Source organism: Onychomys torridus, chromosome 1 (genome assembly GCF_903995425.1).
Source record: "Onychomys torridus chromosome 1, mOncTor1.1, whole genome shotgun sequence".
NCBI lineage: Eukaryota > Metazoa > Chordata > Mammalia > Rodentia > Cricetidae > Onychomys > Onychomys torridus.
In genome coordinates this window covers 179,781,368-179,806,859 of record NC_050443.1, presented here as the reverse complement: position 1 = coordinate 179,806,859, position 25,492 = coordinate 179,781,368, and the positions used below count along the sequence as shown (strand labels likewise).

The 25,492-nt window shown below is 38.1% G+C and overlaps 1 protein-coding gene across 3 annotated transcripts in view; it reads left to right on the top strand.

The window, feature by feature from the left end:
* The window catches only part of Fam204a (family with sequence similarity 204 member A), a 32,409-nt gene extending 8,558 nt beyond the window's left edge, over positions 1 to 23,851 (top strand). For all 3 annotated transcript variants that reach the window (XM_036174336.1, XM_036174317.1, XM_036174327.1), the window contains 3 exons: positions 8,251 to 8,340; positions 22,079 to 22,185; positions 22,658 to 23,851. In XM_036174336.1, coding sequence (XP_036030229.1) covers positions 8,251 to 8,340; positions 22,079 to 22,185; positions 22,658 to 22,709 — 249 coding nt within the window. In that variant the 3' untranslated portion in view covers positions 22,710 to 23,851. The remainder of the gene's footprint in view (positions 1 to 8,250; positions 8,341 to 22,078; positions 22,186 to 22,657) is intronic.
* The last annotated feature ends 1,641 nt before the right edge of the window (positions 23,852 to 25,492 follow it).

Here is a 25,492-nt window from a genome sequence, read left to right as displayed (position 1 = left end):
CCTGTTGCAACCATTTTTGTATGTAATGTGTTTGTAGTTTTGTTCTGTTTGAGATGAAGTCTGGTTATATTGCCTAGGCTGGTATTGAACTTCTGATCTCAATCAAATGATTCTATTGATTCAACCTATAACTGTTATCTTTTTCTCTTCAGTTTTGCAAAGAATTATTAGTTCTAAAATAGTCCCTATAAAACCAAGTACTTGGCCCTGGGTTCGTTTTCTGTACCTACTACTGAGCAATAAATAACCTTTAAGCAGATACAGAAATAATACATTTCCCACAAAGCCCAGTGGTAGAGTTGCAAGTGCAGTCTAAGTCTTAAGACACCATGCTGATGTTCCCTGGGCGCACTGTGGAAGGTAGTGGATTTCTGAACATGTTTTTATCATGATCTTGACTCTTGTGATTCATATGTGTTGGGAGCGGTCATGTGACTTTGACTTAGGCTGCTCTTGGCTGCCAAATCTGTCCTGAAGCAGGGAGGAAGACCTTATTGACTTCCCTAAACCATGGGCCATCTCTGGGAGACCTGTTTTGGAGTCCCAGCCACTGACTAGATGAGTGGTTCTTAACCTGGGGATCGAATGACCCTTTCACAGGGGTTACCTAACACCATCAGAAAACACAGATATTTACATTATAGTTCGTAACAGTAGCAAAATTGCAGTTATGAAGTAGCAATGAAAATAATTTTATGGTTGGGGGGTCACTACAACTTGAAGAACTGTATTAAAGGGTTGTAGCACTAGGAAGGTTGAGAGCCAATGGATTAGATCCTTCAGGACATGAATAATTAAGTATTTGTTCAACTTTTTTTTTTTAAACATTTGAGTTAAATGGCCTTTGACTTTCAGTTATTTGCATTATTTACTATCTTTTCTCGTAACAGTATTGACTTCAGAGTATCTAAGATACATTAAAGTCATGAAATGAACTTTGTAAACACTCTTAAAAAGCAGAGATTTTGAGAATAATTTTTTTGCAACCTACTGGAATCTCATTGTTGCCCTAGTGTTTGAAGTTGTACAGTCTGAATATTGGGTAGATGCGACTAGCTCTTGTAGAGGTACAAGATTCTTCATAGTGACATTTGAAGAGCTCCATCTTAGGACCTAGCACCTTGTCTCACCATTGCGTTACATGCATTCTAGAAAAGTCAAAACAGCAGTTAAAAGTGTGAACTCTGTTTAAGAGAAATTGCTATGGGTCTGACTAATCACATGTGCATCCATTTTGTAAGTTTGGGCTCTTTTTCTGCAGCTGTTCTGCATAAATGACGCCCGACGAAGGAAGTTATGGGTCTTCTAATCCAGGAAACTGTTGTTGGCCAGGCTTATGTTGTACTGACACTTAATATTCTACAAATAAATACAAGCATGAAAGGAAAGGAAGGATTTAGTGAAGCTGAATTATTTCAGCTTCTTTTGGGAGTTGCGTGTAATTGCATGCTCATGATTTTACATGATGCTTCTTTTGCTGTCCGGCTGAGGTCTTTACTGTGAGTCCAGCAAAGTAAATAAACTTTTAAAAAAGCAAAAGCAAACTGTCCACATTGGAAACACTATGATAAAAGCTACAAGTAACTGTAAGTCCAACAGATAATTAGGAATCTGGTAGCACTATGCAGACATGTGGTGCAGTGTAAACAAATATGGATTTCCTGTCTCGCATTTTATTCTTTGGAGCAGAGGCTGATCTGTTTCAATATCAGAAAGTCTTTTTATTTTGTTTTCAACCCTTAAGAACAGTAAAGCAAAACAAAAGTTCTTCATCTCATGTCTACCATACACCACCCCCTTTGGAGTCCTGCCAAACTGAAACTGTTGCTCAGTCCAGAATGTGTATTATGACATTGCTGTCACCTGTCTGCCAGACAGTACAGAGAGGCTTGTATTTTTTTTTTTTTTAAATATAGTCTTCCTAATATCTGACAGTGTTTTAAGGTGTTCTTTGTATTAAATGCAGCAATAGTTGTATTTCTGGCAGCAGTAAATGGGGCTTATTAATAATTATGTAATCATAAGTATTTTAAATCTATGTGGGAATTTCTATAGAATAAATTTTGCTCTTTCATTTCACTATAAATGTCTTAAGTATTCCATAGTTGACTCAGTTTTATTAGTTAGCAGTCATTATTGAAGTAGTCCTGGGTGTGTCAAATGGATGCTTTTGGCATAAAAACTACAGATACTTTTATCACTTTTTAGAATTACTGCCTTTGATGTTTATTTAAAATTTTTTCATAAAGTTGTTCAACTGCTGTTGTAATAGGCTTTTTCAAACTTGTTCTTTTTTTGTGGTAGAGTACTTATTCTATCTAGATCTTTATGTAGAACTTCAGTATATAGATCACATCAAAATCTGGCTGCCTTGAGTGCATTGAGAGGGAGGCTCAGGGATTTGGGAAGAATTGGGGTACCACAAAGTTCTCCTAGTATCAGTCATGGTGTTTTCTTGTGATCCATTCCCATGGCTATCTGTCTCAGTAGGGCGGGCCAGTGTTAGTCTCCCAATATATGAAGAAGCAGCTTAGTATATTTGCCTTAAAAAACAAACAGCAGATAAGATGTAAGACTTTAAACTCAAGTAATTTGGTCCTCAATCTGAATTTTTCTAAAGTAATAGATAAATTTAGTTTTTAACTTACCTAAATTTTGTATGATATATATATAAAAATAGCAAAATCATCACATATGACTTGTATAACAGATAAGATGTTTGTATTTAAATGTTGTTCCTTCCTCTTTTTTTAATGGAGAAATTGCCTCATTTTGCTCCTAGTTATTAAATTCAGTCATAATTAAGCAAATTTCAACAGATAATGCATTTTTATTATGCTTTAAAGATTGATTATATTATCCAAATAAACATTTAACATTGAGATTTGTGTAGAAATATATCGTGATGCTGTTGGACTTAAGGAGCTTTAGTCACACAAAGACTCCTTGTGTACACATGTAGGTTCAGTCCCTAGTGTTAAGCCTTGTGTGTCCGCCATCTTGGCACCTGTAGAACAGCTTTATTGATTGGAGGTCAATTCCTTACAGGAACCTGTTCCACAGTGCCCTTAGGTAAAATTTCCACTTGTGGCTAAATTGCCATTCCTAAACATATCTATTCTCTGAGATATATTTTATGCTTAATTCTCATTCAAGTAAAAAGTGTGAGTAGTACACCAAGGCACCGTAGCTATCAACAGTAGCCTGCAGCTCCTGCTGCTCTTCTGATGTGGAAGATCCTGTGTAAATCAGAAGCTTTGGGACCTTCCTGAAAATCTTAAAAAGCTTGGATACTTAAATCTTGCTTGATGAGACAATTTACTGGCTCAGAGTTAAATTCTCGATGCTTGGATCTGAGCCCCCAAAGAAGTATGGTAAAGTCCATAACCTCACCCGAAAGTCATCTGATATTAGAGATAAGAGAAACAATCACTACTGGATAGTTCACATTTACTTTCTTGACCCTAATCATCACTTTGTAGAGAGCATGGCTTTATATTTACTTGGCTTCAATGAGAGAACTACAGACATAGAAGTTTAGAGACCCTCCCCAGATTGCTCAATTCCTAAGTGGAAGTTCTACTTCATTTTACTTTTTCAGCAGTGTTCTTGGCAGAATCTTGTGAACTTGTCTTCTTATGGTGATGGGAGTGTTTATAATACAAAAATTTTGAATGTATTTGGAATGCTCTAGACAGAAGTTTCTGTCCCGCCTGGTCCTATAGCCATCCAGTCCCAAATAAACACACAGAGGCTTATATTAATTATAAACTGTTTGGCCTATTGCTCAGGCTTATAACTAACTGGCCCTTACAACTTAACTCAACCCATCTTATTAATCTATGTTTTGCCATGTGACTTTGTGTGTGGCATTACTGATAAGATTTTGGCCTCCTGAAGGCCTCTCTGCCATCACAACAAACTAAATCAGACCAAATTGGAAAGCCCAGGTTTAATGGGTAAAGTGTTCCCCAGGCGATTCCCCGGCCTGCAGAGAGGAGACAGGGATGCAAGACCGGAAGAACCACAAGTCTGTTTTTGGGGATGCTGCTTATATATCCCCTGTGGGAGTCATCCTGATTCTCTCTGGTGGAGGAGCTGTGTTTGGCAGGCTTTGAAGGGGTGGGTTTATGGAAAGAGATAGGGGAAGGGAGCCCAGGTGTGTCTTCTACCAGACTCCTTCCAAACAATGATCTGTTCTCTTCTATCTTGCTTCTCCTGGTGGCCACTCGGAGCATTTGCCCTCACTCCGCCTTACTTCTCTATCTCTTGGATTTCCCGCCTGGCTCCATCCTGCCCTGCCATAGGGCTTTATTTATTAACCAATGGGAGCATAACATATTCACAGCATACAGAAAGGCATCCCATAGCAGGATGCTAATATGTCCTTATTAAATAAAACATTTTCAGAGCTAGGCATCTTACATAGATTAAGCCTATAAACTCAGTACTCTGGAAGTTGAGGCATGAGGAGTGTAGTTGGAGATCTTCTCTCCAGGTGCCAGTAAGGCCCCACAACTCCATGGTCCCACAACCTTACACCTTGTCATGGCAGCGGCTGGCAGTCTCTCTTTCTTAACTGAGGAGTCAATACACATAGAACTATGTAGTTAGAGTTTTCCTGCCTGGCCCACAATCGGGACAAATCTCTCTCACCTGCCAGGCCCATAGACGCTCAGAACCAACCAAGTAAACAAACAGAAACTTACATTGTTTAGAAACTGTATGGCCGTGACAGGCTTCTTGTTATCTAGTTCTTCTATCTTAGATTAACCCATTTCTATTAATCTATACTTTGCTACTTGGTTCGTGGCTTACCTATACCTTTACATCTTCCTTGTCATTATAGGCGTCTCTTCGCCCCAGCCTTCTACCACCCAGCATTCTCTTCTCTCTTGTCCTGCCTATACTTCCTGCCTGGCCACTGGCCAATCAGAATTTTATTTACACAGAGCAATATCCACAACAGAGGAGTGCCAGAAGTTCCCAGCCAGCCTGGGGTACAGTGTGAGACCCTGTCTCAAAACAAAACTGAAAAAAGAAAAGAAGAAAAAGACAAAAAGCATTATATTTAAAAAAGAAAAGAAAACAAGCTCACTGTGTAGACCAGGCTGGCCTTGAACTCATAGAGATATGCTCACTTCTGCCTCCGTTTGCTGGGATTAAAGGCATGCACCATCAGGACCTTCAAGGACCTTGAACTTCTGATCCTCCTGTATGCACCTCCCAAATGCTGGGATTCGAAGTGTATATCACCTCTACACCAGATTTGATGCAGTGCTAGAGATCAAACCTAGGATTTCCTGTACTATAGGCAATATTTCTAAGAGATGTCCCCCATTCTGATTTAATTTTAAAGTGAAACTTTACCTTTATTTAAGCTTAGCAGTTCATAGGAGTTTCTGGGATAGGGGAGTTTTCCCTTCCCTTTGTGAAAGTCGATTCAGTAGAATGGTTCATTGCGTGGATTTATCCAGGTTTTAGGATCTATGGGTTACTCTGGGCACTGGATACAGGAAAGCAACACCCAGGTCTTTAAAATCTCTAAGAGCCTTGATAACATACATGTCTTAAGAGAGGATTAGTGGATAGGTTACTAAGGGGAACAAGTGAAGCTAGTCTAGGTGATTGCTTGTGTAAATACTGAATTGAGGTATCTGGCTACCTCAGACTTTGTGATATAAGAAAATTGAATTTGGTGTTAATGTTTACTTCATCTGTCTCAGAGGCATTTGAGGAAATCTCTGTTCTGCAAAGGGAGTAAAGACTATTGTGTTAGCATTTTGTAAATAAATAACTTCATTTCCATTATAGATTAAATATGAAGTTCTAAATGGAGAATCTATAAACTTCTAATTGTACTACTCTGGGAGCTCAAGATAAAGATACCCTTGAGCCCTGAAGAAATACAGAAGCCAGAAGTGTGAAATCCTCTGGAACTGGAGTTCCAAGTGGTTGTGAGGCATCCAGTGTTGGTGCTGGGATCTGATCTTGGGTCCTCTGGAAGTGCAGTAGTGTTCTAACTGCTGAGCCCCAAGAAATACATTTTTTATTTGTGGCAGATAAATTTATATAAATAATCATGAGAGTATGTTATCCCTTTTGACTGGAAGGGCATCATTGCCTCAGTGTTACTATTATGGATTCTTATCAGGGGCTGCCAGTGTACTTGGGTTTCTTCAGTCTTAATGCAGACATGGATTATTGCACTGAAACTTTCAATGCAGTAGTTGTATGAGTGAATTCCTCCTGTGTGGAAGGAACTGGGTGGGACTTCGGGATACTCTAGCCAATGACTGTACGTAACAGTTTGCCTTTATTAAGCATAGTACCCAAGAAAGGAGAAAGACAGTGTGTCAGAAGAACAAGTGCTACAGGGAGACATGACGTTTAGTGATGCAGACAGGAGAGAAATCTGGTGTGGGACGTGAGGAAAGGTGGCACGTTCAGAAGGTGGGGTACTAAAGAGGGCAATATCTGGTGTGAACCTGAAAAGATGGGAAAGGTTTTTGTTGTTGTTGTTTTATTTTTTTAAGGTATGTCAGAGGCACTAGGAACATTAATGAGATGGCACTTGTAGTCAGATATTAGGAAATAAAGCGCTGCTAAAGATGAGGCTAAGAAAGAGTTATCCAGATAAACCTGCTAACTGGGTAGTTGATCTGCATTATGGCACAAGATCCTTAGTTTAGCTTTGCATGAACCCAAATAACACATTTTTGATAAGTGTATGATGAGTCCTACCTAGTTTGGTAATTCCATGACATTTAAATTTTTTATTTCTTCAAGTATTTTTAGTAAATTAAAATATTTCCACAGTAGATTTGCACTATTGGCAGTTAGGAGCTGGTATGTAGACCTCAGTTGGAGTGGCACAGGGTTATAGTAGACAGAGTTGGAGCTTCCTGAAAATGAAAAGGGCTGGGAAAGAGTCTGCCATAGTATTTGCACCAGGCTGATCAGAATTCTGCAGATGTACAAGACAGGGAAATTTCTGGAGATTGAACAAGAGTAGAAAATGGGCATTAGAATCATATGGCCTAAGGTCAGAGATAATGAATGGCTTTAGCTACTATGGAAAGAAAGCCAGTTGACTGCCTCAGTTCTTAGATGGGATTGTGATAAAGGAGTCTTTTCTTATGCTGGACATCAAGGGAGGTGCTCTTTGACCTCTGCCTCTAGTTTTTTTGTTTGTTTATTTTTGGCAGATTATGTTGTAGTTAATAAAATATTCATTTCAACAACAGTATAGGAACAAAATTTCCCTCTGTTGACTGCTGTGATCAAGCTGGTGGAAGAGTTTTTTTAAAAAAACACTTTTGCTGCTATATAAGAAGGAGGAAGTTTGTATGAGGTCCAATATTTACTGTGTTGAAAAGAAGGGATAGGAGGCAGTCATTAGAATAAAATAGTCTTCCAAGTAGCACATATTAGAACACTTAAGACTTTAGTGTTCTGTAGTAACTATTCACAACTAGACCTTGTTTATATCAGGGTGTCTTTTGATAAGTGTGTGATGAATCCTACCTATTTTGGTAACTACATGACATTTTAAATTTTGATTTCTTGAGGTAGTTTTAGTAAATTAAAACATTTTCACAGGGAGATAAAGTAATTTTTATTTGTTGCTTCCTTCTCTGTATAGTCAGTATAATAACCCTAATTGAAGATGGTGAAAGGCCAGTGAGTGAAAGTCTTGAGCTGTGGGAATGGGCTGTAGATGAGAATTCCAACTTTGTGCAAACCTGAATGTGAGATGGCTTTACAACTTACAGACTGTTGTCAGCCAAGTTGAGTAATTTATGGCTATTTCTGCCTCTTGCAAACAAGCTAACATTTCATGGAGCTGTTCTAAGGATGCAAATGACAGCTTTAGTAGTATAAGTCCCCAGGTTCTACCATGTGGTAAGCACTCCATAATTTTGAACCATTGCTGTAATTAACTTTGTGTTATTAGGGAATAGCAATCTTTGGTTCTACACTGCGCCGCCGCCTCCCCCACCCCCTCTGAATTTTGCATCTCCTTTTTACTGTTCGCTTAAGAAATTTGGGGACCTTGACTAGCCACTGAATGTTTCAGAAATGTCTTATTGATAAATGGGAATTGATGCAAACCTTTATAGGGTTATTGAGAGGACTGAATGGATGTTGCATTTGCTGTAGTCCTGTGACATAGTCTTAATTAGCAAGTGATTGACTTTCTTTCTTGCCAATAATTTGTTTTGTCTTGTTTTCTTTCTTTCTTTCTAGTCAGGCCTTGAAAAAAGGATAGACCAGGCTGTGGAGGAGTGGGATGTTGAGAAGGCTGAAGAGCTCAGCAACCAGCTAGCTACTCGAGAGGTAAGTCAGACTGATTCTGATTTTCTTTTTGCCTTTATTTTTCTCCCCCTTTCTACTGTTTATTTTGAAATGATAGGTTTTGTGCTGACTTTAATGCTTTAAATTTATTCTGGCCTAAAACTGAGGCTGAATATTATGCATAATTGATATTTGACTCCAGTTTTACCTGGCTTCAGCAGATTTTTTTTTTTTTAACCTCTTCTCTTTCTTTATTTTGTTTGAGGTTGGTGTTGCTTTTCAGGTATGATTAGAAGGGTGCCTTCATTTTTCCTTTTTGTCTGCCTCAGTTGATCCTCACGAGGGCAGTTGTGTGTTCTGCTGTCATACTCTGCAGCCTTTTCTTAGTCCTTGTTTACAGTCTTTTATTGTAGATTCTGTACATTCTGCTCAGTCCTACAGGTTTTCAGCTAATTCTCCCATAGTCTGCAGTGTAAAATTAAGTAGATACATTTAATATCCAACTGCAGGTCACAAGATACTTCTGACTCACCCTTGGAGGTGGGATTTCTGTAGACCTATCACTCATAGTTGATATATTTTCCTGTTTTATAGACTAAGAACTTGAAAATCCATATTCTAGTTTTTATTTTTAGTACCCAATTCCCTATAGTCTGAACCTGTAATGGTCCTTGGTGTTTAGTTACATAAAATGCATCAGAGTTCATTCATGAAAATTGCTGGCCCTTTCTAGTGTTCTAACTCACTTGCAGGCTTTTTGTTTTGAAATTAGAAAGTTCTATTTTCATCAGTTATTCTGTGGAAATACTGTTGCATTCTTCCATATCAGTTGTCTAAAATAAAAACCAAAACATCATTTTGTTTTTTTGTGTGAATTTTTTGTGTGTGAATTTTTGTCTGCAGGCCTTAAAAATCTTTTGGATTTTGGTGTATGGAGTAAACAAATTCAAAAGAAAGACTGAAGGCTGATGATTCCAAAATCACCTAAGACACTTAAGAATTTCAAAATTGTCTTTTTAAAAAGTCTTTAAAAAGAATTGGTCACATCAAATATTTCTGTGTATGTTTTTACATGTGTATTAGTGGCTAATATAAAAGAAATTACAGAGCTGTGAGTATTAAGGGCATTGGCTAGAAATAGCATGAATGAGAATTATGTGGCTTTGAAAAAACAAAGAATAAGTTGACATTTTAACATGTATGGTGGTGCATGCTTGTAATCTAAGTACTTGGGAAGCTGAGACAAAAAAGATTACTATGACTTCAAAGCCAGCATAGATTACAGAGTAAGACCCTATTTCAAACAAAACAAACTTCACATTTTGTGAATTGCTCTATTGTGGTAAAGTACACTAGAATTTATGCTTGTAGCCACTTTGAGTGTGTAACTTAGTTGCATTGAACATACTCACATTGCTGTGCAGAGTCTCCCACTACCCATCTCCAGAATTTTTTGCAAAACCAAAACTCTGCAACTTAAATTGTTACTCTGTAGTTTCCTCTTGATGCAGCTTCGACAGCATACCTTTGCCTCTGCATTTAGTTTCTGTAGATGCTTCATACTGGCATAACAGGTTTAGAGATCATTGTGTTGTAGTGTGTCAGAATTTTCTTCCATTTCAAGACTGATTGATACTCTGTCTCAATTGTGGTTATTGTGCCATTGTTTGTTTGCTACATCATTTAAGAAAAAAAATAAATGCATGTCAGACATTTGTTATGTTTTTAATTTGTGAGGATGCTGTGACTCAGCATAGCCATCAAAGCTTTGACAAGGTTACCTTGCTGAAATATACTTGATTTGCTTTTTTCTTATAAAGCATTCTACTCTTCCCATCTTCTAATGCTTCATATGCTTACAGGTTGACAATTGCTCTATTTTATAAAAAAAACAAAAGTGTCATATTTTGATTAAATGTAGCTCTTGTTGGATATAATAGTATTTCATCACAATTTTGAAGGGGAAAGATAAAGTTCATTTAATAAAATGAACTTGAAGATGTATTAAATTGTGCCCCAAGTTCAGGAGGATTTCCTGTTAGCCATTGGTTATCTATGGCTTCTTCAGTATGAGTAAGATCCTTATATGTCAATCTGTGCTTTCACTCAACAAACATGTGTGTGTGTGGGGGAGGGGGTAAGTGGTGGTAGTGTGGTGCTTGGAACATAGCTGTAGGTGTGCAGTTGTAAATAGTGACTTAGTTTCCTAAAAGTATAGTTAACTGCTGAGATAACAAGATTATACCAATTAGTGAATGTCCTCTGCAGATTTTGACAGGGTGGCCACGGAAACATGATGAAATGGTGGGGAGGATCAGTGCTTGTGGGCTTGGACAGGACCTCAGGTGTTAGATGTCTGCCACGGTTCTAAGGATTCGGATAGAGGAGGACATCAGAATGGGACTAGGGAAGAGTAGGATCTAGGGAGGCTTTCGAGACTGGAAAGCACACAGAGCACTAATAGTCAATCAGTGGGTTGCACCCTTCCTAAATTGGGTGTAGGAGCTAGTGGCAGCCTACTGTGGATCAGGATACTGAGGAAGTATCTCACCCTGTGCTATTGTTGTTGACCAGGTGTCTCTTGAATGGCTTGAAAGATTCCAGGGCTGTTTCGTATTGGTTTGGGTTGCTAGTCTGGGTTTGCTGGATAGTTGTAGTAAAGCCCAAGACACAACTTAAGAAAAACCGGCAGGACTATAGTTTGTTATTGCTTGATGATTTTTAGAAATGCTGTGTCTGTCTTCATTGTACTCCTCAGGATTACAGGACTCAAATTCGTGCTCTCTTGCCTTTTTAATTTCATCCTGTTTTTGGAAGACCCAAGCATTGTGTACTGTGACCTCTTCCAACTACAAATGTAGCTGCCACAGCAGACCCCTTCCATTAGTCAGTTGTCTCTGACTTTTTGTCTTGTTGAGGAAAAGATAAGGCAGAGTGTAGTTTATTACTTCTACCTGAAACCAGGGAAGTTTGCAGAGAAGCATCTGTTTTATTGCAGGCTCTGAGTTAATTACTTCATTTGCTATTAAGGAAGTTGTGCAATTTGAGGCCAGAAAGATGACTTGGTGGGAAATGGTGCTTACTGTACAAGCATAGCAGCTAGAGCTTGATCACAGGAATCTATGTGAAGGTGAGAGGAGAGAACTAACTGTAATTTGTCTTCTGATCTTCACACACAGTGAATGACCCCATACCCACACCACACACACATATAAAGATTTTAATAAGAAAAAAAAGTGCCAACAAGCTGGCTCAGTCAGGAACCTAGTTAGATGGCATCAACGTAGAAGGGGAGAAATGATGTGGGTGTGAACATAAAGAAATTTAAATTTTTTAAAAAGAAAGTTAGATCCCTAGCACCAACATGGTAGAAGGGGAGAAGTGATGTGGGTGTGCACATAAAGACATTTAAATTTTTAAGAGAAACCTACAAAATTTGTAACTTTATTTAAATTTGCATTAATTTCCGTACTAGCAAAGGCATTTCCTGTTTTCTAACACTGCATTCTGTTGCAATGTTCCTTTGATCTAGAATGGCTGCTCTGTCCTTATTTTTCAGGACCTTGTTTTTGAGAAGCCAGTTAGCACACACCCTTCAATTTTGTTTTGTCTAGTATTCCCCCATGATGAGTCACAGCAGTGACCTTGGGGCCTTCTCAGGCTCTCCAGAGGCACATGCTATCTATCCCTTTGTGCCACTTCTTGATGATGGTTTTACTTTGATGAGGGTGATACCGCTGGGTTTCTGCACTGTACAACTAGTGTTTTTTTCTTTTGTGATGAATAAATACTTTCTGGAGAGATAGTTTAAGGCTGCACATCTTTCCTTTTTGTACTCTCACCTGTTTCAGCATCTGTTGATGGTTCTTTTCTTGTGCTGAGAAGTTATTATTGTGATTGCCAGATGACTTTAGATCTTTAAAGCAATGTTTGACTTTACTTTTAAAAAAGATTTGTTTTAATTTTAATTGTGTATGTATGTGTGTGTTCACTTGTTCATGTATGAGTGTAGGTGCCCAAGGAAGCCAGAAGAGGTGTCAGATCTCCTGGAGCTGGAGTTAAAAGTGGTTGTAAACTGCCTGATGTGGGTGGGTGCTGGGAACTGAATTCTAGTCCTTTGCATGAGCAACAAGTGCTCTTAACTCGGAGTCATCCCTCCAGTTCCACTCAAGAGTACTTTTTTTAACATGGCATACCAAGATTAAAAGTTAGTTTTTTTAAGTGTGAGGAGTCAGATTATGGATTGTTTTCTGAATCCATATTAAATCTCATGAACCTGGATCATTTGCCAGTGGTGTGGTAGGTTAGGAAGGAGTTCCATGTACATTCTGTGCCAGCCTTGTATGAATTCCACCCTTGCCTGGGTGAGCTACTGTGCTATGTGCACGTTTGACTGCCTGAAAAGTTGTCCAGAGCTATACCTCTAGTGTTTTAGAAATTTTTAGAAATAGGGATTCCCCACCCCCCACCCTGAGACAGCGTTTCTCTGTGTAACAGCCCTGGCTGTCCTGGAACTTGCTTTGTAGACCAGGCTGGCCTTGAACTCACAAAGATCCACCTACCTCTGCCTCTCAAGTGCTGGGATGAAAGGTGTGCGCTACCTTGCCCAGCTAGAAATAGGGATTTCTTTGAGGGTACTGGTATTATAGTTTGGTGTTTTCTCATCTTGCTTTTTAGAAGTTGTAATTTTATAATGCTAACTAGGAGTTTTATTTCAAGATCTGTCCTTTCCTGACATACTCCATGACAAATGAAATTGCTTTGGAAATACTGTTTTTAGCACATGTGAAAATAACATTTTTCTCAATTGTCTTTTTACTTTGATACATATTTAAGCTGTGTTCTAGTAAATTCAGATGACTTACTGTGAGTTCACTGCATTCTGATGAAAAGAAAAGCCAGTAGTTTTTCCCCTAGGTAACTGAGAGGACAGCTGGTTCATGTTTGCTATGCTGACGTGGGCTCGGGAAGACACCAGTGCTGTGCCCACCTTTTGAGCACCTGTAAGGAATGTCCAGTCAGGAAGAACTTTGCTGGGGAATGGTGCAAACTTTAGATTCTCATGTTCACCCCGTAGTGCCAGTCACTGTGATGATGAGATGGGATTTTAGAGAAGTATGAGTTTGGGGCAGAAACCTTTTATGAATAGAGTGTATCTATGCATGGTAAGTGTCCTTTTGAAATTCAGGTAGATTGGTTTTTAATAACAGCACCGTTTGCTTTTCTCAAGAAGTAGTGACTGGGACCTGCTGATAAAGCCTTTGCTCAGAAGCACAGACCCCAGAGTTCTTAAAGCCCTTTCCAGCCATAGGTGAAGCTCATTTTGATGTTTAACATTTAAAAGCCTGTGAAGCTAGTAGGGCAGCATCAATTTTGAGAAAAAAGAAGTTAAAAGTAGAACCACGTCTGTGAATAGACCTAGAAAACAGCCCTCAAAGAGAATATGTCAAAATTAGGCTGTTGGTGTACTTTCATTGTGACGCAGCAACCACATATTTTTCCCAGAAATGTGTCCCTCAAATTTGTGGTGACGGAGTTTGTGTGAAATCTGGTTTAGGGGAAGGGGTGACTTAAAGTCTTATGTCTCAGCCTAAACTGTGCTGTGGCTTTAGGTTTGCTGTGCAGCTACACACTGCTTTGAGAGTACCCTCTGCCCATCTGCCTATTCAGTGCTTTAGCAGTTTCTAAGGAGAAATGAACACACAGACTTAGACTGGTGTTACACTGATGAAACTGTGCTAACTTGAAAGAAATGTTTCTTTCTTTAAACTCTTGTTTGGGGCATGTCTGTCTGAACTGACCTCTGACTTGGTAGGGCATTCTGCTCATCTTTCACCCTTCATCCTTAGCTGCTGTCTTTTTTGACTCATTATCTTTATAAGGCACACTTCAGTTTAAAGAGACCTGTAGAAACAAATACTTTGAAATTCAGCTCTAAAGCCTGAATTTAATTTAGTGGGAAGCAGTTGGAGCAACTGTTACATTTTGTAAAAAGGACTTTTCTCTAAGCATCTTTCTGTGGAGATAAAAACCAACTTCAGTTGGTCGCAAAACAATATGTTCCCACCCTCAAATGAGTCACCCCTCCTTTAACTACATATATTTCTCAGATGGACTTCATTTCTACCTGTCCAGTGTCAGGGCAAAATAGCCCTCTTCCTATTTTCATGAATATTCTTTTGGGAAGAAATATCCTGAAACCAAGCTTTTGTGTTAAAGCTGCTCAGATACAATGCTGAGCAGTATATTCCAATTAACCATTATAAAAATACATTGCTGGAACATCTAGCCCTGCTGAAGAAGGGCATTTCTGGCATCTGAAGAATGGATAAAAGCAGTAAAAATATAGTACAGATTTCCTACACACACACACACACACACACACACACACACACACATACACATACACACACAGAATAATATATATATAAAGTATATATAATACATGGCTGTATTAAGAGTAAATGTCATATCTTTATTCCAACCAATATTTTATTTTTATGGAAAGGAGATGTTACAGTTAGCAGTGACAAATGCTGTCAGCCATGAATTTTTTCTAAAAACAGATGGTAGGTTTTACTTACAGTCATTTTGTGTGGATGTCTGCAGACTCTGGAAAATATATTTTGTCCTTTAATACTATTCTCCCTTCCAGTCTTGATGTTTTCTTGATTGACATCTCTTTCTAGTAGTAACTACAGTTTAGCACCATTTCTTTTTGGTATATTTCGCTGGTGGATTGGCAGTAGGAGAGAGGATAGGGTATTAGGGAGAAAAAGCCCTCTCAGGTAAGGGACTGTTGCTACTAGGCAGCTGCACCAGTTCCTAGAGGAGATGGGAGCTCTCTCCTTGGTGGTATGTGGGTATGCGTCTGCTGAGGATCATACAGGACTGACTCCTTTTCATTAACTTTGGTCATCTCTCTGCCTTTTAATGCAGACGTTTCTCCCTGTGTGCTCAGCACATAGTTGTAGGGACTTTGACATTGGTAGTTTTAATTTTTAAAAGCCTTATTCTCCTTAACTCTAACAAGTAGCTCAGTTGTTAAATGTAGAAGAACTTAGCACAGTGTGTGGAGTAAGCCTGTCTGACCCTGTGAGAGAACGTGGATGAATTCCTTCACATCTAGTTTAAAGACATTTTTTTTTTTCCCCATAAAAACCCTGTAGCTTCGAAGTCAAAGTGTGTTGGCCTCAGAAAAGTAAAATTGGTATTTAGCAAAGGACATCTCTCTGTGGTTTTCAGGTGTGCTCATTCGAATCTCGTTGCATTGTGATGCTTTTCTTTTAACCTCTGGGATCTGGCTGGGTGCTCACCTCGAATGGCGTTCCTTATGTGCTGTCTTAATTATGTTTATCTGTGCTTTTAACTAACCTTAAAAAAGATTTCAGATGTTACAAGTCTAATTAAAGAGACAGACAAAGCACAGTTTATACTGTAGATTTTTTTCTGCAGTTCAATTAATCAGCATGTTTTCTCTTTTAATTAAAACCATTTTAGTAAATTAAAGCCCACAGCAAAACACATATATAATTTGTTTGTAATTAGCTCTTAATTGGTGGTAGTTGAAGCTTAGCACCCTTGGTTTCTTTCTTCATGATTGCCATTTTATTAGCAGCCAGTCATTAATTAATCTTTTTCTAATTAGCTTATAAAACTGTTGATGGCACATTATTGTAAATGTGATTTTAAGTTCAAAGCTTGTTAATAGGCTTTCTTACTTAGAAGAACAGAGATAAAGAAATTGCTGAAAACAGTACTACAGTTCTTTCAAAAAACTGTCTTTCTTATGGGGCTGTGTAAAACATCTAACAGCTTATGGTTAATTTTTTAATGCCTTTTTCCCCTTTATGAATGGAATAAGTTGTTTGAATGTAAATGTCAATATCCGGGAGTAATTTCAACAGTGTAACGTCTTTTCCTTCTGCTTTGGAAATTGTAATCGATGTATAATTGGGTTTTTTTTGTTTTTTTTGTTTTTTGTTTTTTTTATTGTGGAGCTGAGGATCGAACCCAGGGCCTTGCGCTTGCTAGGCAAGCACTCTACCACTGAGCTAAATCCCCAACCCCTATAATTTGAAGTTATTAAAACAGGACTTAGGTAAACTATTTAACTATTAAACCAAAGTTGAGTATATGGATCATATCGGATGCATATGTATATGTGTATCTATCTTCCTATTGTGTTTTAAATCAGGATTTGTTGGTTATGCTTTGAAATAAACTGGCAGGAGTTATAGGTATGTATAAGTATGTATCTGGTTGTATGTCTAGAAACTAATGTGATACACAAACATAGGCAAATATGTCAGCCTGTGTATGCACACATTTCAAGTTGACATTGAAACAAGATGCCAATGATACAAAGAAAAGAACTTCATTGAAAATTCAGTTACTGGTGAGCTGTGCCATAGCTGTTGTCAGAACACTGGCATCCCAGGTGTAACCATGGAAAGACCAATGTAACATTTACTGCGGCAGATACCACGTTAAGCTGGGATTTGCCTGAAACCTATTAGCCTTGTTACATCCTTTCTTGAAATACACTGGCATCCTGAGTTGTTTTTAAAAATCAATTATTGCAAAGTTTTGAAACTTAATTCTAAAACACAGCAGAACTGGCCATTGGAAATGCTTGTTCTTCGCTCTTGAACTTTGTGTGTTATTTCAACTTTGGCTGTTTCTTTGCTTGTTTTTCAGAAGGCATTTTACGATGGCATGCGAGAGACACTAGAAAGGGATAGCTGACAAGGGAAAAATTAAAAATTGGATAAAAAGTAAATGAATAATGTCATATTACTAAAAAGATGAGAGGCTAATTTGTGCCGACTTTTTGCTAATTTTGTTCAAGCTTCAAAATGAGGAGCTGTCACCCGTTCTGTGTAGCGCTGATGACAGTGCCAATGATCCATGAAATAAGCTGCCGCTGGCTTTGTTCTGATAAGAATGAACAAATCTGCACAATGTTCGGCTCCCAGAATCTCATTTTCATACTTGCATGCAGGCTAAAAGAAATAAGCTGTTTGCAGGCTTGATTAATCAGACATTGGAGGGTTTTTTTGTCTCTTTGATCTCTTTCGTCTCCTAGGTAACTTGCTTGACATTAATGTTGAGCTTGAGTAAAGACAATCAGGAATTGTCGACCAAACTGATATAAAAATTAAAGACCTTAACACTTTAAGTACTCCAGTAATGGTTCCGCTTTACTTCAGAAAACATCTGTTTTCATTTAATTAAAGAACAAAAGAGAATGGCATAAATATTTTTCATAGAGACCTATTATTGTATAAAAAGTTAAAGTATGATAATTGGTATTTTTAAATAAGTGCCTTGAAAGTGTTCAAAAGAGAGGAAAACTTCATAACTCTGTTACAAGCTAGTAATTTCGAGATGACTAAAATATTTTATAAAATGGATAAGTAGTTTGTAGCTGTGCTAGATTAAGCTGTTGGAATCAGATGCTTCCAGTGATTATCAGGAAACTTTATGACATTTGCAAGAGGTACTAACTTGATTTTGAAGGTTTTTTTTCAAACCTGCACTGTGTTTATAAGGATGTGCCATTATTATCTGTTTTACGACCCAATATGATTTACACACACTGAACCTGTAAAATTGAAAGGAATTAAAAAAATGTCGTGGTGCATTTGCTTGAGGTTGTGCAGGCGCTTTTACAAATCTTCCAAGTGGCTGTAAAGATGAATGCCTCAAGGGTCCAGCCAGGGCCCTGCTTTTCCAACCAGCTAAAGCCCTTATCTTAAATCCAAGCAAAGTACCATTAATCTTTTTGAAAGACCTTTTATGGCTTTTAATATATCCCAAATTAGAACATTTTACACCCTTGGTTCCTGAAATATGGTGATAAAAAGCCTTTAGAGCTTAATTTTCCTTACTGCATGCTCTGACCAATTTGCAGTTCTTTGTGATAATGTTTAGACACCTTAATTAAAATGCAGCAAAATATTGGATGTTCTATATGGAAAATGCTGATACTTTGGCTACACATACAAGAAATTCCGTATGTATTTTTATTCATTAAAAAAAGTTTTCTCATACTGTGTTACTATAGTTATCTGATGACCCCAAACTGTTTTATTTATTTATTTTTTTATTTAATATAAAAGCCATTGACCAAGCTTTTGGGATGTTTACATTGGACAGGAAGATGCATTTTTCTTTTATAGAAGTTAAAGGGTGATTCTTGTCTGCCTATTTTATTTGTTTGTCATAGAGAAATACAGCACAATATTCTTTCATATCTGAAACTCAAGTTTGTCATCTTGACTGAAGAAATACATTTCTTCTTAACCACCTCTTCATTGAATGCCTTATTATCCTTTTGTATTTCCAGATATCTTTGTTCCATTTATTTCTCCACAGAAATAGTGAAACACATTCATTTAAGCATTTGAAGGTCAAAAACTAATACGGATTTTCATCATTACAAATCATACATTTTTGTTGTTGTTGTTTTGTTTGTTAAAAAAAAAAAAAAAACACAGTACATGGAGCAACCTTGTTTTAATAATTATTGGTTGAAGAGCATTACATTTAATCTGGCCCATGGTCTAAAGTAGGTGGATAGTATGCCTTTATAGGAGCATTGTCTGAAAGTGCTTCTGTGAACCTGGTAGTTTATTAACATAGTTCACAAAGTGATGGAGGCTACTATGCAGTGTAAAGAATTTTTAAAAGTTTATACTATGTCTTGATAGTGGTCTCTGTAACTTTGCCATGATGCTGGTGGTTCTGGGTTTGTTTTATTTTTAGCTTTGCAGGAACACTGGAAGCATTTCTATTTGGCTGTGGTTGCATGGAGAGTAGGCCGTTGAAACACTAAGGTGTTCCTTGGCTGGTCTGTCTTATATCTCGGGAACTCCGATTAGGAACTTCAGTAAGTTAAAAATATAGAGCTATAGCTTGATTTTACAACAGTTTGGGAAAACAACTTTCACTCATGGTAATGGTATATAGCAGATATGGTTCATTATATTGTTTTTTACCCAAGGTAGAGGCTGAGTTTAAGTATAATAAAAAGTAGCTGAGAGGTAGGACTTTGACCTGGGGGAGTTGGTAAACTGTATCATACATCATTCTTTTATTTGGTTTGTGATGTGTAGGAATGGAATTAACAGAGAAATATAGATATTGAGGGAATGAGACAGGAAAGAGATTAAGTCATCCATGTGAATGTTGGCATCTTGCCGTGCATCTCAAACTTAGGTCACAAGCTGCTTTTTGTGACAGAAGACAGCTTTTTGGGTTAACCTAGTGCTCCCCATGTGTCCAGTTTTACCCCCACACTTCCCAGTCCTCTTGCATTTAGCTGCAGCTACGTGTTTAACTCTGATCAGAAACAATGTCTATGTTACTTTACAAGCCAGTAAGAACCCCTCCAGTTCTGCCACATAAGGAGATACTGGCACCACAAGATGTATGGGGGCCCTGCTGTCCTCAGGTTAAACTGAAACAAATAAAAGTCATTGATATTTAGGGATTTGTTTGACACTGCACTGGCCATTGCACTAACCTGAGCAGCAGGTTCTAACTTAGTTTTTTTTCATGTATGACAAGTACATAGGTTTTCAGTGGATGGGAATTCTGTCTTAATGAAAAATGATGCCACAGTACTTTCTTTGGGTTTCCGGTTCTGAGATGTAGTGTTACCCAACCCCTTGATTAGTCTTTTTTAATCTGTGTGTGTATATATGTAACTATGTACTATGTGTGGTTCAGGTGTAGAGAGGACAATCTTGAATGTCAGGTCCTCACTTTGTATCTTTTTTGAGACAGGATGTCTTGTGTCATGGCTCTCTGCCCTGCCCTTCCCTTCTCTTCCCTGCTGTGCCCTACAAGCTTCTGGGGATTCTCCTTCCTCTGCCTCCCATATTCCCCATAGGAACAGAATTACAGATGCATTTGCTACCATGCCTGGATTTATGAGGTCGGGGGCAGATTTTGAACTTATGTCCTCACACTTGTATGGCAAGTATTTTACCCAGGGAACCATCTCCCTGCCTAGTTCTTAGCTTTTTTTTGTGGGGAACGGGGAGGTTAACTTAGGTGAACTTTTCTGTGATAAAGAGCTGGAAAAAGAAGAGAGCTAACAGAACAAAGCCAGCATGGAGGCAGTCATATTTCTTTCTCATCCATTGTGTGCAAGGATGTCCTGTATGGCTTAGTGCTGTTGTCTGCACTGGCTGGCAGAAGCAAGCGTCTGTGTCTTCATGAAGGTTATGGAGTAAATGTTCTTGCACAGTTGTGCAACTAGAATTGGTTTGGATTTTGAGAAGAGGCTGAGTTTGCTCTGCTTTGTCAAGTGGATTTTCAGATCCTACTTGTTCCTTTCAGTGGCCTTGCTGCTGTTAACCATATCAGCACCTTGGTTTGTTACTTTCTTCCATCGAGAGAGAAAAAGACAGAGTGTTTGTTTCCTGAACTGAAACACCAGGTCTGTTTTTCTCAAATTTGTAAATTCCATACAGATCTTGATTACCACTTGCTCTAGAGGAGGTGTTGCCCTGGATCAGCCGAGAGATGTGTCAAGCATTACAGACTTCATCTTCCTAAGTTGACTTCTTACACATGAGCTCTTCACTTCCAACAATGCCCTCTTAGGCTGTCAGCCAAGCAAATCTCTGAAACTCGGATTTTGATAGGCTAATTTGAATGGCTTCCTATGTTTCCTGTCCATGAGTCTGCCTGTGTTTTAATAATGTGTTTAGTTGAATGAAGGAATAGAAATGCCCAGAAACATCTGAAATATTGAAAGCCTTTGATGATTTAAAGCTTTCCTTGTTTTTGAGACAGAGTCTGGCTATGCGGCCCCGAATGGCCTGGTGTTCATTATTGCAGCACAGCTTTGCTTCACTGGGCAGCATCCCTTTGCTGGATTCCAGGTGTGTCCCACCATGCCACCTGACTTCACCTCAGTTCTTAATGGATCTTAGTCATACACATGGATGATAGTTTACATTAAGAACCTCTTTATTATGTACTGTTATTGCTGTTCTGGAGATGCTTCCTGGGAAATACTTTGCAACCTGGCGAAGAAATACAGAAGCAAGAACTTATAGGCCGAGCTAAAGAAGTCATCTGGATTGGGGTTCATGCTAAATGAGTCTTGGAGGGCCAGCAGTTAGCAGTCAGGGAAGCATGAACAGGGCTGCTGCCCAGGGAACAGCTAGGTCCTGGAGTCCAGCTTCTTTACTTTCTGACTCCCCTTATATTCTTTTCTCTCTCAGAGACTTATAAGCTGTTGCCCATCATGCAGAGTACATTTATGAAGTAGTAATTAGCTTCCCCATATTTCATTAATCCCATCTGTGACTGCCAATCAGAGCTTCTGATCAGCATGAGATAACTGGTGTGACCATACTGAGTTGCTGTAATTCTAGCCCAGAGCAAAGAAAGTTGATGTCTCTGTCAGTCTGTTTGCAGCCTTATCAGGGCAAATTCCTGTTCAGCCTACCGAATTGCTGAGATAGCTTGAAGGGCCTCATTACTACTTTTGTGGACCCTCAAAGGGTCTGAGTTTGGGAAGGATTTCCATCCAGGAGATGGTGCAACTGGGATAGAGAGAGGGTCTTTGAGTAGTAGAGGGAAATATCTATTGTATTTGTAATGCTTTGTTCAAGGAGACTGAGCATAGGATTTCTTATTTCTTAGACACAGTTCCTGAACCATGTGCTCCCATTTTTCTTGTACTATTATGATTCTTACATTAGCTAGAATATTTCTTTTAACATTTTTTTTTCCTTTTTTCTTCCATAATTCTTAGCTTGGTGTAAAAATTGCCAAAGCAATTGCCTGCCACAAATTTGTTAAAGCCAAAAAGGAGGCTGAAAACTCACAGGCTGCTCGAAAGAAGAAGAAACTGGCGTGGGGGTAAGTTCACTGAAGACTTCAGTCCTGAGGTGGAAGAGATGGCTTCACTGTCAGGAAGACTGGGGTTCAATGCCAAGCACACACATGGTGGCTCACAACTGTGTAGTTCCAGGGGATTCAAAGCCCTCTTCTGGCTTCTCTGAGGACCAGGCATGCATATGGTAAACAGACATACATGCAGGCAAAACACTCAGACATGTAAAGTAGTAATAATGTTTAAAAATTGAAAAAAAAAAAGTCATGATTCTATTTACTTGGTAGGAATTTCAGGAAGTCTGCTTATTCATCAAATCCACTTATCTAATGTTTTATGTCTCAGTGGAATAGTTATGAGGTTATAAATCTGGCAGCATTTCCTTAGCTTGTGGTGTTTGTGAAATTTGAGACACTTTGGTCACTTACTAAACATGTTATTTTAGTAGAATATTTTATTTTAGAAATAAATTGAGATTTTTTATGTTCTTCATTTTAGGTTTGAAGCAAAGAAGAGATGGGAAACTAAAAGCAACATGGGATATATGTAGCAGGACATTATTGATAGGCTGGCATGCTTCACTCATCAAAAAGATTTTTTTCTGCTTAGGTTAAAAATGTCAGAAAATTGATAAGGGTAGAAAAAGATAAGCCTAAAACTTGGGAGCCGATTATAAACTCTTTGCGGTCTTTTTTCTAAGAAGTTTGTAAAGGAAATGAACATTTTTCTATTTGTGACATTTTTCTATTTGTGTAAGAAATTTTAAGCATATATACAAGAAAAAAGGATAAGGTTTTATTTATTTGTATAAGCCTACAGTTTAAAATCAATTTTGTGTTTCACCTGTCTGGTCTAGTATAGCCTGTGAGGTCCCTGTACTTCCTTATCTGTTCTTAGCATGACTGCAACTGTTTCTAGAATTGAGTTTTTCAGAATGGCTTTTGTTTATAATGGATTAGTCATAAACAGAAAAATTCTCAATTGTTACTGACTTTACAAATGACTTTAATTACTTTACTGATATAAGAATGATTATTGATTCTTTTTGGAGGCAGTAGAATTAATATTTTGTAGTCACATAGTAAAAGCAATTGATTAATTTTTGTGTAATGTCAGTGGAAATAATTATAGTAAAAAGTGGACATAGTGTATCTGGAGAATGATTTAAATTCAGCTTTGACTAGAAAATGTCTTTCTAAATATCTCTCAACCATGTAATTCTTTAAATTATGATTGTTCTTTGAAAAGGAAATGGTCTGATTGTGTTAGACAAATAGTTGTAACTCAGGATATCATAACTTTGGATCATCTAACAGCTCATTTGTTTTTACCTCTTCTCCTGCTACTCCTTAACAGATGGAATGAATTAATGAGGCTAAAGAGAGAGCTAATACCTGGGAAGTCATTGTCCTTACAGTCCTAATGGGAAGAGGCTTTGAAAAGTCATTTGATAACTGGCAAGACTAAATGTGGACACTGTGAAAAATTAGATTATAATTACATTACTTTTAGACTTAAAGCAGTAACAATTTCATTAACTTATGGTGATATGTAAATTTTCTTTATATAAAGAATAAGTGAATAATTTGTTGCTCTTTAAGAGTCCAAATGTTGTCAGGTGGTCATGGTGAACAGAGGCAGTGGATGGATCTCTGTGAGAGCAGGACAGCCTGGTCTACAGAGTGAGTTCCAGGACAGCCAGGGCTACACAGAGAAACTGTCTCCAAAAAAAAAAAAAGTCTAAATGTCAACTCTTGTTCCCATTTAATTGAGGAAAAAACAGTGTACAAAAAGCAAGATTTAGGAGATTGGATATCCAACCCATTTGTCTTCATACCTTTAAAAGGTATCATTTATAAATGTTCCTGAGTACTGTTTACTTACAGTAACCTACTTCACACTCTCAATGAGTGAATGTATGCTTAACAATATAGGAATATTTTCTCCACCCACCACACATAAGATGTAGTATCTTTGAGAAAGTTCTTAGTATGGATAGTTTCTTATGTGAGGCCTAAAAACATGCATTATCCTTGGGCCTCCACCCTACTTTTCTGTTTTCTTGTATTCACCTAGGTCTCATAACTTTTGTTGGCATATAGGGTCAGGTTGTGGAGCCTCTGACTCAGTTTAATCAGCAAAACCCTCCTCACCCTCACCAGTGTGGCAGTTTACCTCTTGGTGCCCATTCTGGTTTCCATTTTATATGTATGGGTGTTTTGCTTGCATGTATGTCTCTTGTACTGTGTCCATGCCTGATACCTATGGAGGCCAAAAAAGAGGTGTCATATCCCCTGGAACTGGAGTTGTAGTTAGTTGTGAGATACCATGTGGGTGCCCAAATCCTCTAGAAGAGCAGCAGTGCTCTTAATCAGTGGAGCTTAACTAAGTGGAGAACAGTCAGGAAGGAGGGTGGGCAGAGAAGAGGACTCAGTTGGCAAGAAAAGTTATATCTCCCAACTCCCTCCTCTTGTGGACATGGATTGCAGGAAGTTTTAAAATATATTTCTGTGGCCAGAAAGTAGGAAGGAAGGATTGGGTGAGGAAGCAGCATAGTGCTTTTGCTTGTATCTGCTGGTCTCTTATTTGGTATTAGTTTTATTTGGGATGAGCTTTAATTTAACTTAGATACTTTATTCATTAGAACAGTAAAATGATAACATTATTCTTAGAGTGTCAGTGTTGCCCAAGGGGTATAGTAATGGCCACATTGAAATAAGGGGTCTTTGTGGATCAGTATTAACTATGGTTCCTGAAGCTTCAGCTTGTTCATTTACTACCTCCAGAATGCTTGAATCAGATTAGTAATGTGATTCTCAGTTACTGTTGAGTGAGATTAATATGTTTTAGGCCATTGGTATGGCATTAATGTAACATGATTTATTGTCTAAGTACTGGAGGCCAGAACAGCTTACTGAAGAACAGTAATTCTGAACTTTTACTGCACAGGTTTAAGAAGTAAAGCTGGTAGTGCATTCTTGTTTAGGAGCCCTCAGGATGTTTCTGATGTCAGCAGGACGTTCTATTTCTTTCACCAAAAGGAGAGTTTGAATATGTAACCTCAAGCTTGCGATAATTAGTTCTGATGACAGTTAAGTACCTCAGCCAAGACTGTAAATCAGCAGTTAAACTCTGATTTTTGCAACTGGTCATAAATCTCAAGCACTGTATTTTGGGGCAGGCAGATAAAGGAGGGACAGGCCTCGAACAGAAATAAAATGTCATTGGAACTTTTGGTATCAGCTGTAAACCCCATACTTAAAATCTGATACCGCTTACACCTATTATCTAAACTATCTTTGAAGTTCTGTAGTAACTTAGGTTATTAACAAC